This window comes from Nannobrachium achirus (genome assembly GCF_963921795.1).
Source record: "Nannobrachium achirus genome assembly, chromosome: 22".
Taxonomy (NCBI): domain Eukaryota; kingdom Metazoa; phylum Chordata; class Actinopteri; order Myctophiformes; family Myctophidae; genus Nannobrachium; species Nannobrachium achirus.
This window is the reverse complement of record NC_137829.1, coordinates 5,029,675-5,046,764: the sequence shown is the minus strand read 5'-3', so window position 1 is coordinate 5,046,764 and position 17,090 is coordinate 5,029,675. Positions and strand designations below refer to the sequence as shown.

The window sequence follows — 17,090 nt, the reverse complement described above, 5'->3', positions numbered from 1 at the left end:
ATAATAACGGATATAAAGGATGTAAGGGCAGAGAGATGGAGCAAGAGATACAAAGAGGAGGAAAGAGAAATGAAGAGACAACTGGGACTGCATCGTCTTTGTGGGCAAGAGCAGAAAGAGCTGTAAAAACTATTAAATAGGCAAGGGGTTGTGGTGGGAGTCGGGGAGTGAGGGGGTCATTGGGGTGGTGGGGGGGGGGGGGTACTAATCAAGCACTGAGAATATGCCACACTCAAACATTAACCATGGATTCGCCCTCATTCGTTTTGCTGATTTGCAGGCCAGTGTCACTCAGTACACTGACCCCTCTGTTGTTTTTCCATTCAAAATCTGGTCGCTAACTCAATTTCCATACTCTAATACAAAATCCTCTCTCTCTCTCTCTCATGCTCTCCCTCTCTTGTTTCGCCTCACCATTTTCCATTTTTAAATTCCATTTTTCATTACCCCAGAAGCCCCCCCCCCCCCCCCCTGATCTCTCTGTCTCTCTCTCTGTCTGTCTGTCTGTCTGTCTGTCTGTCTCTCTCTTTCTCCGTGGTGCGGGTCCGGGTCACACATGCTGGCAGGTGGTGTCTGGGGACTCGTATGTAAATACGAGCAGTCCATTTGGCCTGGGCGAGCTGCATGCTCTTTGGTACTTGGCAGAGGTCCCCCTGTCTGGCCTGGCAGATTTTCTAATGGTATTACCCATATTAGCCGTTTGGCTGACGCTCCCTTATCAGGGGACACTTGAGGTCTGTGTTCTCACGTGCGTGTGCGTGTGCGTGTGCGTGTGCGTGCGCGTGTGCGGGGGGGAAAAAAGGTGCATGCACGGCACGCCATTCACGTGCCCACATGACAAGCACACTGATGTATACGCACACTCACCACCCACACTAAACTACACGTAAGCCACGCCGCACAACCCCCTCTTACCCACATTGGCCAGTTTACATTCTCCGCAAACACTGATGCAGAACGTCTCTCTCTCTCTCTCTCTCTCTCTCTCTCTCTCTCTCTCTCTCTCTCTCTCTCTCTCTTTCTCTCTCTCTCTCAAAGGTTTGTCGATAAGCCCTTGTTTCTAACTCTCTGGGTTTTTAGCGTAGCTCAATCCACTCCGCTGTCGTCAACGTTTGTCTGTCTGTCATCTCTGTGTGGGTTCGTGGCTGATTGGGTGTCTGCATATGACATCACCCCCCTGTTATATCTTCATGTGAGAGCTAACAGTCCACGTCCCACTTCTGCTGCTTCTGAGAGGCCTGTATGTACCGTTTGGTGATTCTACAATTGAAAACCGTACAACCGAGTGACATGTATTACTTGTGTAGGCCGTGTGTGTGTGTATGGATTTACATTGTCCTCAACCTCTCTTTCACCTCTATCTTTCCTCTGTTTGTCTCTACTCTTCCTCTCTGTGTCCGTTCAGACCCGTTCCCTCTGGCTGGTGTTCCCCCAGGTGTGTGGAGGGGGATGGAGCATGGTGCGGAGAGCCCCATCATGCAGGACAGTCCTGAGAGGCGGGGCGGGAGCCCCGACCTCGCCAGCCTCCCTCCCCCGGGGAAGAAAGGCCGCCTGGAGCTCAACGGGAGCCCCACGGGGCCACGCCTGCGCCTCAACGGCGCCCCACAGAGGACCCTGGGAGGTGAGCATACAAGTTTCATACAAAAATAGTTTTTTCATTCTTCATTGTGACTTAAAGCGTTTTTAGGCCCCTAACTCACAGATTGAGAAACATTGCTCTAGAGCAGTGGTTCTCAACCTTTTCAGGCTGCGACCCCCAAAATAATCATATTTTAACTGGGGGACCCCCCTCCCCCCACACACACACACAACGTCACACACACACCCCGAACATGTTCGGGATATTCTGGATCAAAAACAATTTTTTATTTGCTATTTTACTTACCCCGAGCTGCTTGGAGCAACGTGGGTGGTCCCGGCTCGCCCAGCGCTCACCAACGAGAGACGCTAGATGCTCCGACGATTTATTCCATTGAAAATGGTTTAAAATAAAGTTTAGACCCCCCCCAATGTTCACCGAATGTTCATTGTAGGCGGCGTGACGTATTCCAGGGTGCCTATCCCGAACATGTCCGGGATATTTAATAAAATGAATTATTTTATCGGAGGCCTCAACGAAGCCCCGGTCTAGACGTCCATCCTTGGCCGGGACTTAGACTCGGCCATCCACCTGCCGTATTCGCGCTAACGGCCAAATCGCGCCGCCCACTCCAATAATAAATCACATCTTTAGACAGGATTTTCTCCGGATTGTGTCCCCAGACCCAAAGAGAAAGTTTTTTGCGGCTGAAATAGCTTTAGATCGGGCTTCTAAATGGGTTAGCATTTTGGCTACGTGTCAGCTAGCTTCCTCCTCTCGACACCCATAGCATTGACTGGAGTGAAAACACAAGCCAGTTGGGAGAGGGTCGACGAAAGCTATAAAGAAGGTCTATGGATACATTTCTGGCACTCTAGCACCCCTTGTGGCCGGATGGCACTGTATGAGTTAAATTGTCACTTTAGAAATGTGCAGATAACCTCTATACACTTAAACTCTATGTTGGTTTGTTTACTGTTGAGTGAGAAAACAATCTTGCACATTAAGTTAATCATCTGGGGACCCCCCAAAATAATTTGGGGGTCCCGACCCACAGGTTGAGAACCACTGCTCTAGAGAAGACAGAGCGAGAATTTCATATCTGACTGAGTTTTTCTGGTATAGTTTTACTTCCAAAGTTTACTTCCATGCCTTTTTAGAATATTGATTGCTGGCCTGATGCATACCGGTGTATACTAACATTACGCCATCTTTACACCCCTCGTAACATTTAAGGAAATGTGACGTTTTTCAAAATAACAAGTAATGAACATCAGGTAGCAATTGTTTTCTAAATTGGACAGATTGCATTTTGGAACCGAAAAATATATCTTCTCATATTGTTGCGTGTGTATAAAGATCAGGTTTGTGCAATTTCAGCACACAAACGCACACATTAGCCATGGCCATATTCACCAAGCATTTCAAGAATTCAAGAATTTCAGTCCCTATTATACTTACCATACCCACAGAACATATTTGATATCTGCCCATTGTGTTTTGGATAGATCCATTCCCAGTGCTGTGTTGTACGGTGGACTATAGTGGGGCTTAACGGGTACACATTATTGTGTATCATTATTTTATGCTTTAACTATTGAAAAATAGCAGATATACAAGCTCACAGCGCGGCACCAATAGCTGATCTGCTATTTTTGAAAAATCTTGAAAATTTGTATCTTTTGAATCCTTCTAAGGTTTTTTGAAAAACCTATGTTTCTATGTCAGCAATCTGGCCAGCCATCGTCAAAGAAAAGGTCCTTTTCACTTAACTGGAGCTCAGTTAGTCTGTTCTTGAGAGACTACTATGTCAGTGGTTCTCAAACCTTTTCATGTGAAGGACCCCCAAAATGACATGTATTTGGCCACGGACCCCCATCTCAAAATATCTAGTTCCATGGACCACCCAGAAGCAAAATTTGAGTTACAAACGTTCGCTTTGAAAATACATACAGTATATTCAAAGATTTGCACACATTTTCACGACTTTTTCAAAAATAGCAGATCTACAAGCTCGCAGCGCGGCACTCGGTGCCGCGCTGTGAGCTTGTAGATCTGCTATTTTTCACTGGTTAAAGCATTCAATAATTCTAGGCCTACAGTAAATGGGGTTAAAGCTCAGAGTTTGTATTTTATATTAGTTTATACTGTACTGTGTCAGTGTAATCTATAAGTCTGGTGGGAACTGTATAACATTGGACTTACAAAATAAAGGAGCTAGTGCCATATAAACATGATTTATACTGCTCACTCTAGGCTATCGATCCCTGCATTCATAAGATTGTGAATGAGAGAGAGAGAGAGTGAGGGTGTGTGTGAGAGAGAGAGGAGAGAGAGAGAGAGAGAGAGGGCGAATGGGAGCCAGAGGGCGAGAAGGAGCGCAGACGTCTGCCTGTATCTGTCTGTTTGTGTTACTGTAACTGCTGTGTGTGGAATCAAGAATCTCACGAATTCCTAGAAACGATGGTGGAATGAGAGCATGAATACATACGCTCAATTTTCTTGTTATTTTGCCAGTATAGTAGTTATGTATATGGTGTAACATTACCTTATTTGTCAGTCAGCCCATTTAGCACAAATCTTTATTTTTGTAGTATTGAAGTCATACAATATCATTTATTTTGCTGCTTTTGCACCACAGGTAGCTATTATATATGTGATGAAAACATACTTGCTTATACACTTTTATATGCATATAGTATGTAAATATATACAATTCAGTGGCTCTCAGTTGGAGAAACATTGGATTTCATGTAGATATACAACTTTTTGGTTTTTAAGTGTACAGTTCCTCATGGGATTTTGTGATACTTGGTAGAGTAACAGAAGCTTTGTGATAAACTTACCTCATCATCTATCATTTGAGGTGGGATGCTCGCGAACGAATCGAGTCTTTTGAACGGCTCTTTGAAATGAACGATGGGCACCGGTTCGCAGTAGGGAAGCCGTTCCTTTCTAAAATGAACAGTGGTGGGAAAAGTTAAAAAATTCTTAACTTAAGTACTGCAATGTAGAAATACTCTGCCACAAGTCGAAGTTCTGAATTAAAATGTACTTGAGTAAAAAGTGCAAAAGTATTAGTATATCGAAATGTACTAAGTACCAAAGTACTCATTATGCATATATATATATATATATATATATATATATATATAATATATATGGCCAAAATGTATATAAGGTTGAAGTTATTTGTAATTATAATAAAAATCTACAAAGTAACTAAAGTAACTAAAATGAACGGCTCTTTGAAAGGAACGGATCCCAGAGATCCGGCTCTCTTCAAAGAGCCATAAATCCCATCTTTAGAATGGGTGACCCATATTGCGATGTTGTGAACTTGTAGATCTGCTCTTGTAAGGCGACGTGCATTAATCTGCAAAACAATCAAAACATTGAAATATGGAGAATTGTGGATATGAGGTTTCTGCCCGACAGTGACGAAATGAAGGTAGAAACAAGAAACATACAATCACGTTCACAAAGTTCTGCATGTGACTAGCAGTGACGGGGGGGGGGGGGGGGGGGGGGGGGCAGTGAGAGGAGGAGTTTCCTGCGCGGAGCGGATGGGGTGGATGGTTGGCCTGTAATAATGACGGGTTGTCTTTGAAGAGAGGAAACACAACGTGTCTCCTCCAAACCACACTGCTGCCATGGGGAGGGGGCCACACAAACGCGCGCGTGTGCGTGCGTGCGCACACACACACACACACACACACACTCACTCACTCGCAGACACGCTCACTCGCAGACACACATCACAGCTTCTCTAATATTCTCATCCCTTCATCCACATACATAGAAAGGGGATTAGAGGTTTGAGGCAACATCGGATCGAGCCAGATTCAGGCAGGGGGCGAGAGAGAAGAGACACCATGATAAGGCTGACAGAGAGAGAGAGAGAGAGAGAGAGAGAGAGAGAGAGAGAGAGAGAGAGAGAGAGAGAGAGAGAGAGAGTGGAGTAAAGATAGAAGGGGGGGGGGGGGGGGGTGATGGTTGGAGGGAGCCATTCTGTGTTGACAGTTATATTTCCCTGTTGGGGGAAATTCACTTACTTGAATTGGCACGGCGCTCCAGTGTGTAATTCACTCCATGAGAGCCAGGAGGACTGGGAGCAGGCTGATTAATGTGAAGGAAATAGAAATATAGGAATTGACTGATTAAAACAAGGGGACGGATTGGGGGGGGGGTTGCAGCACCTCGTGTATAGATTGCATGTGTGTGTGTGTGTGTGTGTGTGTGTGTGTGTGTGTGTGTGTGTGTGTGTGTGTGTGTGTGTGTGCGCGCGCGCGAGCGCAGGTTCGTGCATGTGTTTATGTATGTTTCCATGTACTGTGATGGTGTGTGTCAGGGATAAGAAGGTATGCGTGAGTATTGTTCTTGTATTGTATTATTTAATATATGTGTAATGAACCGCGTGTGTGTGTGTGTGTGTGTGTGTGTGTGTGTGTGTGTGTGTGTGTGCGTGCGTGCGTGCGTGCGTGCGTGCGTGCGTGCGTGCGTGCGTGCGTGTGTGTGTGTGTGTGTCCACGCGTGTGGTCCTGCACATTGCTGTGCTCTGTATTATTAGTGCTGGGACGGTGCCTAATGCTCTCAGTCCATCAATTCTTTTGAGGGCTTTAATTAATTGCCAGTCGACAGGTGGCCAAAAACCAAAAGCCTTTTAGGAAAAAAGGCTGATATTGGAGAGGAGGGAATGGTTTCAGCACACAGAGCCAAAAGAGCAGGGATGCTGGGGCAGGATTTCAGGAGAGCTGCCATCATGGCTGCGTGGGATATTCTGTGAAAACTTTGAAAAGATTGGAAAAACAAATCAGCCATATTTAGCTATACTGTATATTGTCGTTGTCGGGTTGAAATCTTGTATGTCCAAAACCGTTTGTTTTGTATTTATCATTTTTAAATGATTTAAACTAGTGAAAACAGCCGATCTACAAGCACACAACGCCTCGCACCGCGAGGCGTTGTGTGCTTGTAGATCAGCTGTTTTCACTACTTTTGTGCGATGGCCTTGTATGATGAAGCAGTGCTTTACTTTGCGAAAACATTTTAAAATTTTAAACTTGGAGATACAAGGTTTCTGCCCGACAGTGACGATATATAGAAACATATGTTTTTCACAAAACTCTTAGGATTTTGAACATTGGTTTAGATACACCGATGTTCAAGCTATACACCATATACACCAGATTTATAAGCTCGCAGCGAGCTTGCACTTCTGCTATTTTTGAAAATGTTTGAAAAATCTTGAAAGTGTTTGAAAAATGTGCATAATTTAGATTCTTTTCTGGATGTCCCTGATACGAAACATTTTCAGATGGGGGTCCACATATCTATATCAATTTGGGGTCCTTGGCACAAGAAAGTTTGAGAACTACTGATTTAGAGGGTATTTCTATACTCAGCCTAAAGGTCTTAATGGGTCAAAACTCTGAAGTTGTCCTTATGTCACTGTACCCTTCATCAGATTAGTTCATGCATTTCCGGCGCTTTGCTGCTTAAATTCTTTAAAAAAGTACTCAGCGGCCCATTATCTGATATGAGTATCAGTATCCATATCCATTGTGCGAGTACTGAGTCCAGTTCTCATTGTCACAGTATAGCCTATGGAGGCTTTACCCAGCATGTCTATGACATCAGTACAGAACACAGGTGACACACAGGGGCAACAGTGGATCAGCGGTAGAGAAACCCTGTTGCTCTCGGTGAGCAGGTTGGCCTAGCATGGTTTCCTCTGCCATGTGTGTGAATGGGTGAATGTAATGCACAATCTCTGTAAAGCGCTTTGGATAAAGGTGCTATATAAATGCACCATTTACACAAACTTGGGATGGTCCATAAATGGCATACCGGTATCTATCCAAATTGTACCATGTTGTTGATGAAGACTGTTCTGGGTGTTCAGTAATACGTTGTTCGGCCTAATACAACCATTCTCAGTCTGCAAACATTTCTCTGCAATTGATTAAATCGTGTCCAACATGAGATTAAATTTACAACCATTGTGTTTTGTCCACATTGTGCTTGTGGCAGGAGGTTGCAGGTTGGCTCTGCCATGGCTGTCGAGTATTTCCTGAAAATCCACCCTAGCTCTCACAGGGTTCTCAATTTGCATATATTTTCCTTGAAAATGAACCAGTTAACTGACTTGTAGGCAGCTCATCGTCTGTCATTTGTTTCCTTTATAATCGGCCTCAGGTCTAAATGGGTTAAGACCTTACTTTAGCTTATTTTGACGCTTTTGGGCCATCTGACATATTTCTTTATTTATATGCACTAGTCCTGTGCCCGGGGGCATGCATTGCACACTCACAGTATATGAGGGATTGAATGTAGGAGTCTCAGAAGTAATGCTGGAGAACTCAGTCCGGTTCCCGTTGGGCAGAACAGTCATCATTGACGTCCAGTTGTGCAATACCCGTTGTATCAGTTTGTGATGTCAGTACTATGACGTCAGCGTGCAGACAGACAGCCATGGTGGTGACACTGTATATTATCAGTGACGTCAGCGTGCAGACAGACAGCCATGGTGCGGTGGTGACACTGTATATTATCAGTGATGTCAGCATGCCGACAGACATCTCCAAATTTGGGCATTGTTTCAGCATGCGGCTGTTACCATGGTGGCCACACTGTTTAGCATCAGTGATGTCAGCATGCTGATCTCCAAATTTGGACGGTAATGCCCGTTTCCATTACTCGCCTTTCGGGAGCTGCTGTTCCAGACTCTATATAGCATTCAGAGATTGTGGAATAGTTGTCTGGCTGCGCGAGACTACCATGGCGGTGACACTGTTTAGTATCAGTGATGTCAGCAGACATACAGGCGGTCAGACATTCGCTAAATTAATAGTTAGATGTTATAATTCCTCTTCTGTATCAACACCCTGCTGGGAATAGTGGTTGATATCATTGTTTTACAGCCTTTTGAACAAGCTTTGCATATCTGTTATGATGACATACATTATGTTCACTTATGCTCATAATACATTGGAAATTCTACTGGGAACTTCCATATCGTCGTTGTCAGAACTACAAGCTTGTTTATCTGATTCCCTCTCTCTCTCTCTCTCTCTCTCTCTCTCTCTCTCTCTCTCTCTCTCTCCAAGCTTGTAGATCTGCTGTTTTCACTTACTTTTGTGTGACACTTCTGTATGATGAAGTAGGGCTTAAAGGACAACTTTGTTTTTTTACAACAAGGGTTCATATTTTAGATCGTAATTAGAGAAAAGAAAAAGTGAGTGTTAAAATGTTTTCATTTGCTTCGTTCTATTGTTTTATCGCGTTTACCACGCTAAAATGTGGGGCATGCGTACGCATGGGGGCATGCGTACAAGTGGCTAAATATGTCTTTTTAGACACAATAAGCCAGCAGTTTCTTTATTGCTATTTACAGTAACACTTCTAGCCCCCATAAGTCACATCCAACCATGAAAGGTTGCGTTGTATCTTGGGAATGGGCTTATTCTGTGTAAAATTACATATTTAGCCACTTGTACGCATGCCCCCAACCACTGAAATAAGAATCTCTAAAACAATAGAAAGAAGTAAATGAAATAATTTTAACACTCATCTTTTATATGCTTTAATTACAATCTAAAATATGAACCCTTGTTGTAAAAAACTAAAGTTGTCCTTTAAATTAAAAAAGAAAAACTTGAAACTTGGAGATACAAGGTTTCTGCCTGACAGTGACGATATTAGTCGTATTTCTCATTATTTACTCACTCACTGACAAGCTTTTGTGTTGTCTCGTTTCCCTTTCCAGAAAAAAACGCAAAATAACTGGAGCGCTTATCGGCATTATTATGAACCGTGTACAAGCTTGATCCATGATAAGCACAAACCAGATGTTATTCAGTAGTGTTGTGTAAGCCAGTGGTTCTCAACCTTTTCAGGCCGTGACCCCCGTCATATTTTAACTGGGGACCTCCCACCATGACGAGCACTAAGAGTTGAGACATTACATTTTGTATAACACGGTTCTATTGTGAAAATAGCAGATCTACATGCTCACAACGCCTCATGTTGATCGTCTATTTTCACAATTTCTGTCTCTAATCTTTGACAATTTGTCATTGTAGAGGTATTAACAAGTCCTTCAATTATTGTCACTTTAGAAATGTGCAGTCTATACCCTCTATACACTTACACTTTATGTTGGTTTTCTGGGGACCCCCCAAAATAATTTGGGGATCCCCCTGGGGGTCCCGACCCACAGGTTGAGAACCACTGGTGTAAGCAAGGGCTTAAAAGTATTTTGCTCCGTATCTCCCTTGTTCCTCTGTATCTGACTCCCTCTCCCTCTGACTCCTCTCCCTCTCCCTCTCCCCCAGGTCTGATGATCCCAGTCTTCTGTGTGGTGGAGCAGTCAGATGGAGGTGTACAGGCGGAGGCCGAGGGACGAGAGGAGCACGCTGAGTTTGTCCTGGTCAGGAAAGACATCCTGTTCTCACAGCTGGTGGAGACGGCTCTCCTGGCCCTGGGTTATTCACACAGCTCTGCTGCTCAGGCCCACGGTCAGTCACAAATAACATTAATACTATTAACTAATACTGTAATACGCAAATCTAATACATACAATTCAGCAAACACAAAGTGGTGGCAATTCTCAAACAGAATGTTTAGCTCCATTCTCTCACAACACCTCTCACAAACATAGCCACCACGTCGAACAAGCGTGAAAATTTTGCACTGTCCACATTTTAAACATGCCACTCTTTGAACCGCATTTATTTCAATTTAACAAAGTTTCACCTTTCGCCTCACGCAGAGCAGCCAGTCCTGAAGGAGTATCTTGACAGTGCTCATAAACTGGTCACCAGAGTATCAAGTTACAGAGGAGGGGGAGGGGAGCTGAGCGGAGGAGAGAGAGAGAGAGAGAGAGAGAGAGAGAGAGAGAGAGAGAGAGAGAGAGAGAAGACGGGGAAGGGCCCGGGGAGCTGAGCGTCCGTATACACCACGTCATCGCATCACCAATACCTTTCACAAAACTTTTTTTTTTTTTCAAAAAAACTTTTTTTTTTTCTCAAAAAACTTTTTTTTTTTTCAAAAACTGAACTCTAGACTTAACTTCTAGTTCATTTACAAATAGACAAAAGGAACCACTTCACCCGTTTGACTCTGGGAGTTTATACACTCCCGAAATACACAAAGATTTTTTTGGGGGGGCTTTTATACCTTTATTGATAGGACTGTAAATGGGGGGAGAGATGTGGAGTGACACGCAGCACATGTCGCCAGGATCGGGATTTGAACTCGCGTTGCAGCCTAGGGTGCCCGGTCCGGGCAACACAAAGGATTTTACAGTGACTTTCAACATTCAAACTGAGCAGTCTTAGGTTTGTCTCTGACATTTTATCAGAGTTGTGCTGAAGAGTTCACTCCAGTGATGTCACTGGAAAAAAATCAGAAAATGTGAAAACTTCAACCTAAAGCACTTTGCACACAGGCGCGTTTAACCGCACAGATAAAACGGACAATATAATTTTTTGAAAAGAAAACAATGATTCTCTGTGACCTCATGCACACCGGCTCCGAATTAGCCGTGCGACGAGTGGCTGCCGCCGTGCGGTTTTTTCTCGATCGAAAACCAGTTCGATTCGTGCGTCTTGTCGCATGCGGTAAAAAACTCATCACTCCTTTTATGACTCCTTTTTGGATCCGCAGCGCCGATTCCGCACAGCCTTGCACACCAAATCCAATGCGTTTTATTCATGCCGCAAACGAAAAAAACGCAACTGTCCTGTGTGCAAAGGGCTTAACCCTTACTTTTAGTCGCTACCTTCGGGCGGGCCGTGCCATTGTCCTTGCTTGCTGTTTTTTACATCAACACAGTGATCTTGACTTTCAAAAATATGAGTCAGGTTGATGTAAATCATGGTGACCATAGACCGTACTGGCATGCCAGGCCACAGCTTACCTGTGAAATGCATCATGGGAATTGAATTGTGGGAGCACAGAGAAACAGACAAAAAAGGGTCGCTATAGACATGCATCATGAAATATTGTTGTTTTTGTGGGCTATGATAAGCATCAACAATGAACTGAAACCAATTGGCAAGTTATTGTTCTTGGAAATGAAGCTAATGCGGAAGTAATAAATAAAAACTGCAGTTCTCATTAATGGCCCGACAGCTGGTGCTGATCCCCCTCCTCTGGCTGCAAAATATTTTTCAATGGGGACTGCGATGCCTGATGGCATCAGTTTGACACTTGGTTTTATTAGCTTAGTAAACCTTTTCATAAAAGGTTATGTTTTCAGTCGCTATTCAGAATTAATTTAGAAATGGATGATAAAGCAGTGTATGCTTTCGGCGCTTGTGATTGGTTATACTGATAGAAGACAGACCCCCCGCTCCCCAACATCCAATCACCCCTGTGTGTGTGTGTGTGTGTGTGTGTGTGTGTGTGTGTGTGTGTGTGTGTGTGTGTGTGTGTGTGTGTGTGTGTGTGTGTGTGTGTGTGTGTGTGTGTGCAGCCAACTTTAGATTAACCAACTAACCAAAAAAGGCCTTTTCACATGGGCCTGTTAAAGCGCCACCATGAGGCAGATTTTTCCAAAACACATTTCTTGACAGTATTCCTGCAAATCTTGTCCAAAGATCACGCAAATCGGTCGACTCTAAAGTCATGTCATCAACATGGACCTGTCTGATTTCCATATTCCGTCCTGATTGGCTAAGATTGGCTTCCAAAGTTTGGAGCATTGGTCCGTTTTGAACTAAATGCCTCAAATCATGAACGTAGTGTGCAATTTCCGTGAAGTTCCCACTAGGTAGAGGAACAAATGCCACCCTTCACATTGGCGTGTTATACGAAAGTACCGCTCAAAAAGGAATGCTGCAGAGTCCTAGCGCCTGCGGATATTTTGGATGCAACAACTTATCAGAAACTGTATTTATTAACTGTAAAATAGATTAATACAATTCCTGTACATTACCGATACCTTTTGTCGGAGGCGGACACTCACAAATCGAAATAGTGTTTGATAATGATTAGAGAAGCTGTTAAAAACACATTCATGTGGAATGATTATTGTGAAAAATATATCAGTGAAAGAAAAATAACATTTGTTTAACTGAAATATTACACAGTATGACCTTTATGTCCTGCACATTCAACTCAGTCTTTACTTGTTTTACACTAGGACAAAGCAGAGAGAAAGATGGAGAGAGGTAGACAATGAATGTGTATGAGGGAGGGAGGAGGGAGGAAGACAGTAGATATGATACACAACTGGTAATCACATTCCATGCAACTCTTTCATGTCTGTAGGTAGAAATTAAACAGCATACAATGCTATCATTATTAGGGCATGCCACCTTCCTAGTTGTAGGATGCTTTTGTCTTTCTGTGCCAATGCGGTCACTACTGTTTAATTAAAAAGACTTAAACACAACTACAAAGCCATTCCGAAAAACAAAAGCTCAACAACATTTATTCAAAGGAAAGACCCGTTGTTTATCCATTTACTTACTTTTAATGCCAACAACAAGCTCGTGCTAGGAGAAATACTATTTTTTTTCCCTTCACATGGTGGCTTGGCTATCTAATTTCGCAAACGAAAACTCTTCAGATGCTATTAAACAACCCTGCTAAAAGACTGCTATTAAAATAAACGTAGGAGGACAGACTGCCTCTTTATGACAGTGAGAAGAGGGTTTCATCTAAGCCCATTTGCAGTCGGTGTTTTTCCAACCACAAAGTGTCTCTCCCTGTGTAAACTACTAACTCAGAATTATGTCCCGTGGAACAGAGGGGTCGAGGCTGCACTGATGTATACGGCGGCGGGGAGACATCCACTCTCCGTGTAATGAGTAGCTTTGACAAGAGTGCACAAACTAAATGCAAGGTCATCTATTTGGGGGCAGACGCCGTAAGAGCGTGCGGTGTGCAGCGCGCTGTGCGCACAGTGCACGGTGCACGGTGCATGCGCTCTGACAGTGGTCATAAGCACAAGAATGTTTGAAAAACACAACTAAGACACAGACAGAGCCTGTGAAAGTCATTAGGGACACAACAAAGAGACGGACAGGAATGAATGAGTCTGGCCTCTCCACAAGATGAAAATAATAGTGTGTGTGTCTGTGTGTGTGTGTGTGTGTGTGTGTGTGTGTGTGTGTGTGTGTGTGTGTGTGTGTGTGTGTGTGTGTGTGTGTGTGTGTGTGTGTTTGAGAGAGAGAGAGAGAGAAAGAGAGGGAAAGAGTCACACAGAGAGAGAGAGAAAGAGACTGGATTTCATTTATACAGTGCCATGACAGTGGGTGTGTGAAACTACTGTACACAAGTATCTACCGTAACTCACAACTGCATGCGCTTTTTTACATTAAATTTACAATATATGTATGTCTAATTGTCTATGTGTTATTGTGTGTATGTGTGTGCGTGCGTGCGTGCGTCCGTGCGTGTGTGTACACAGTATGTGTGAGAATGTTTATGAAGCGCAGCAACAAAATAACTCTATAATTTATTGTTGCACACATGGTAGTCATCTGCTTGCAGGACAGTGTCATTTACTGCCGTCGTTTCTAAAGTATGCAGAAAATTCCATCTGGGGAAATTGCTTCACATTGATATAAAATGGTAACAATAGAACTAGAGAGGGCAATGCAGTTATTGACATGGCCTGAAAATGGTATAGCGTGCAACTCCCCCATTCTCCAGAAAGACCACTGAAGTGGTTGCAGTCATTCACACAACAACAGTGACACTATTTGTGCATTACCATTTCAAATAAAAATACAAATACAAATATATACAGTACACAGTATATATACTGTGTATATATATATATATATATATATATATATATGTATATATATATGTATGTATAATGTATGTATAATGATACATACGTATATATTTAATTTGCACTCAAAGTGGGTATTTGCCTAAAGATAGCATGTTTGTGTGTGTGGTTTTGTTTGTCTGTCTTCCTGTCTGCCTGTCTGTGTTTCCCTGTATTGAGTTACAGGGAGAGGAGCATGTACGTGCGCATGTGTGTGCGTGCGTGCGACTGTGCGCGCGTGTATATTTTCACCTTCTCATAAACACACTGCCACCTGTAATCCCCTTTACTGCCTCAAGGCCAGCAGCTCTTCAGTGCTGTCAGGTGGAAAAGTCCAAAATCTTTATTATTATTGAAAATAGCTGATGTACAAGCTCACGCTTTGCATCACGAGGCATTGAGAGCTTGTAGGTCTGTAATAATAATAATGATGAAGTAGGGCAGAGGTCTTCAACAGGGGGTACGGGACCCCTAGGGGGTCCTCAGAGTTACTACAGGGGGTCCTCCAAATCTATGAGTTATAGAAACTTTTTTTTTCTCCTTTTTTGTATTAACCTCTTGAACCCTAGTGTCCATATTCTGAGAACTTTAACCAAAAATAGCTGATCTACAAGCTCACAACACCTCACAGCTTGTAGATCGGCTATTTTCGGCAAAGAGCTTTGGTGTAGAGGGGAAAAAGAGTGGACCAAATAGAGAGTGAAAGGTCAAGTTAATTAAGTATTGACAGTTCGAGTGGTTAAATATCTGAAAACTCAAATTGACATGAATCCAAAATACACTGACGATTGTGCTGTCAAACAATGGAACTATATGGAATCTATGATAAGGTTGTGGGGGTCCCTGCTTCATCTGTCTCTCAACTAAGGGGTCCTTGGCCTGAAAACGTTGAAGACCCCTGAAGTAGGGAATGTATACAGCAAAACATAAAAAAATTAAATAAGGAGATACAAGCTTTCTGCCCTACAGTGACAGTCTTGTCTTACCTCCAGCAGCCCACTGTACAGTTGACTTCAGCCTCACTGTTCCCCATGTGAGTTCCCCTCACATACTGTACCCTAGTCCACACTGCAAAATTGTGAGCATCAAGAGTGTAAAGAATTGACCCACGAGGGTCCATTGTTACCCTCTGTGTAATAACTACATGCTGTTGCTAATTGGTATGACCCAAAGTAATTCCACATTTTTGGTCTTTGTGAGTCAAACCATTTCAATCCATCCACGGAAAATGTTCCAACTCATTCCAAAATCTTTTCTTTGTGTGTGATACATGACACACTTCAGAATTATTGACTGAGGTGTAATACTACTGGGTTTTCTGACGGTTTGTACAATAGTATAATAGATAGACATTGTTATATAAGCCTGTGGTTTAGCTGTGTTATTAGCCTTGACATTCTTTTTCCACCCACTGGTTATCTCAGTTATTATGCAAATATACAGCATTTTCCTACGATTGAATCTTTTGTGCTTTTAATAGCAAATGTTTTTTTAATCCCTTCATACGCCAGTGTTCAAAAGACACATGTGTCCTTCTTCGCTGGCCAACGGAGGGACCATCACAAATTACATTTTTGTGGCATCCACGGATTTTATTAGTCTAAATACCAGCCTGTTTAAGCAAGTTAGAAAAATAAACGTTACACGGACACAGTGTGTTATTGTCCAATGATCCCTTGAAATAGCCTTCTTAAATTGTATGGCTAGCATTTGCTATGGTTCGCAGATGAATGTCATTAGTAGCAGTTTTTGCCTTAATGTGTTTGCCAAGTATCAGGGGAGGTCTCCCTCTCTCATCAGTGTGTGTGGAAAACAGCGAGCCACATCGGCCCTGTGTCCACATCAATGTGTCTTCTGCAAAAACACCACGCCAGGGGTTTCAAAGGCAAGATGAAATGGGACATTACAACTCAACTCAACACGCGCGCGTGCACACACACACACACACACACACACACAGGCGTGCGCACAAATGGCCAGAAGGGACTTGAGCACAGTTCACACAGTTCAATAACAGTGTGTATATGCACTCATATTGTAAACATACCCATATACCCACACCCACAGACACATTGGCCAACACAAGGGCACACATGAGCGCATGCACGCACAGTGCGTGCGCACACACACACACACACACACACACACACACACACACACACACACACACACACACACACACACGCACACGCACACACACACGCACACACAGTTACACACTCTCAAATGCACTTACATAAATATTCACATGAAACGGTGTATGCTGTGCATGCACGCTATAGCTCTCTCTCTCTCTCGCACACACACACACACACACACGCACACACACACACACACAAAGCCATGCACTTCCTCATGCCGCCAGCTCCTCTCAAATGAATACTTTTTTTTGTTTTTTAAAACAAGCGTTTATGTTAAATGAATAATTTCTGGCTTAAATTATACATTTTTTCCCCTGTGGTCTATGACCAAAATTACACAGAGTCCCAGCTATTTTCTCCCTGTTTGAATTGTGTCCTGCATTCTTGTGTCCCAGCGGTGTATTTAAAGTGCCTGCTGAGGACCACGGCCTTTCTTTAATTAGCCCGGCCCAGTAATTAACTGGGAGATATTGTTTATTTCAATTATAAGGGTCTGAAGGCTTTTATAGACTGGAAGGGACCAGACCTGTATTTTACGGCTTTAGGCAGTTAACAGTTAACAGTGGTCAGTGTGTGTGCG

At 43.2% G+C, this 17,090-nt stretch overlaps 1 protein-coding gene across 3 annotated transcripts in view; it reads left to right on the top strand.

Annotated features, from left to right (window-relative positions):
- Window positions 1-17,090, top strand: part of satb2 (SATB homeobox 2) — a 71,366-nt gene that overhangs the window by 13,337 nt on the left and 40,939 nt on the right. For all 3 annotated transcript variants that reach the window (XM_080752494.1, XM_080752493.1, XM_080752492.1), the window contains exons 2-3: window positions 1,406-1,621; window positions 9,916-10,098. In XM_080752494.1, the coding sequence (XP_080608620.1) occupies window positions 1,450-1,621; window positions 9,916-10,098 (355 nt within the window). In that variant the 5' untranslated portion in view covers window positions 1,406-1,449. The remainder of the gene's footprint in view (window positions 1-1,405; window positions 1,622-9,915; window positions 10,099-17,090) is intronic.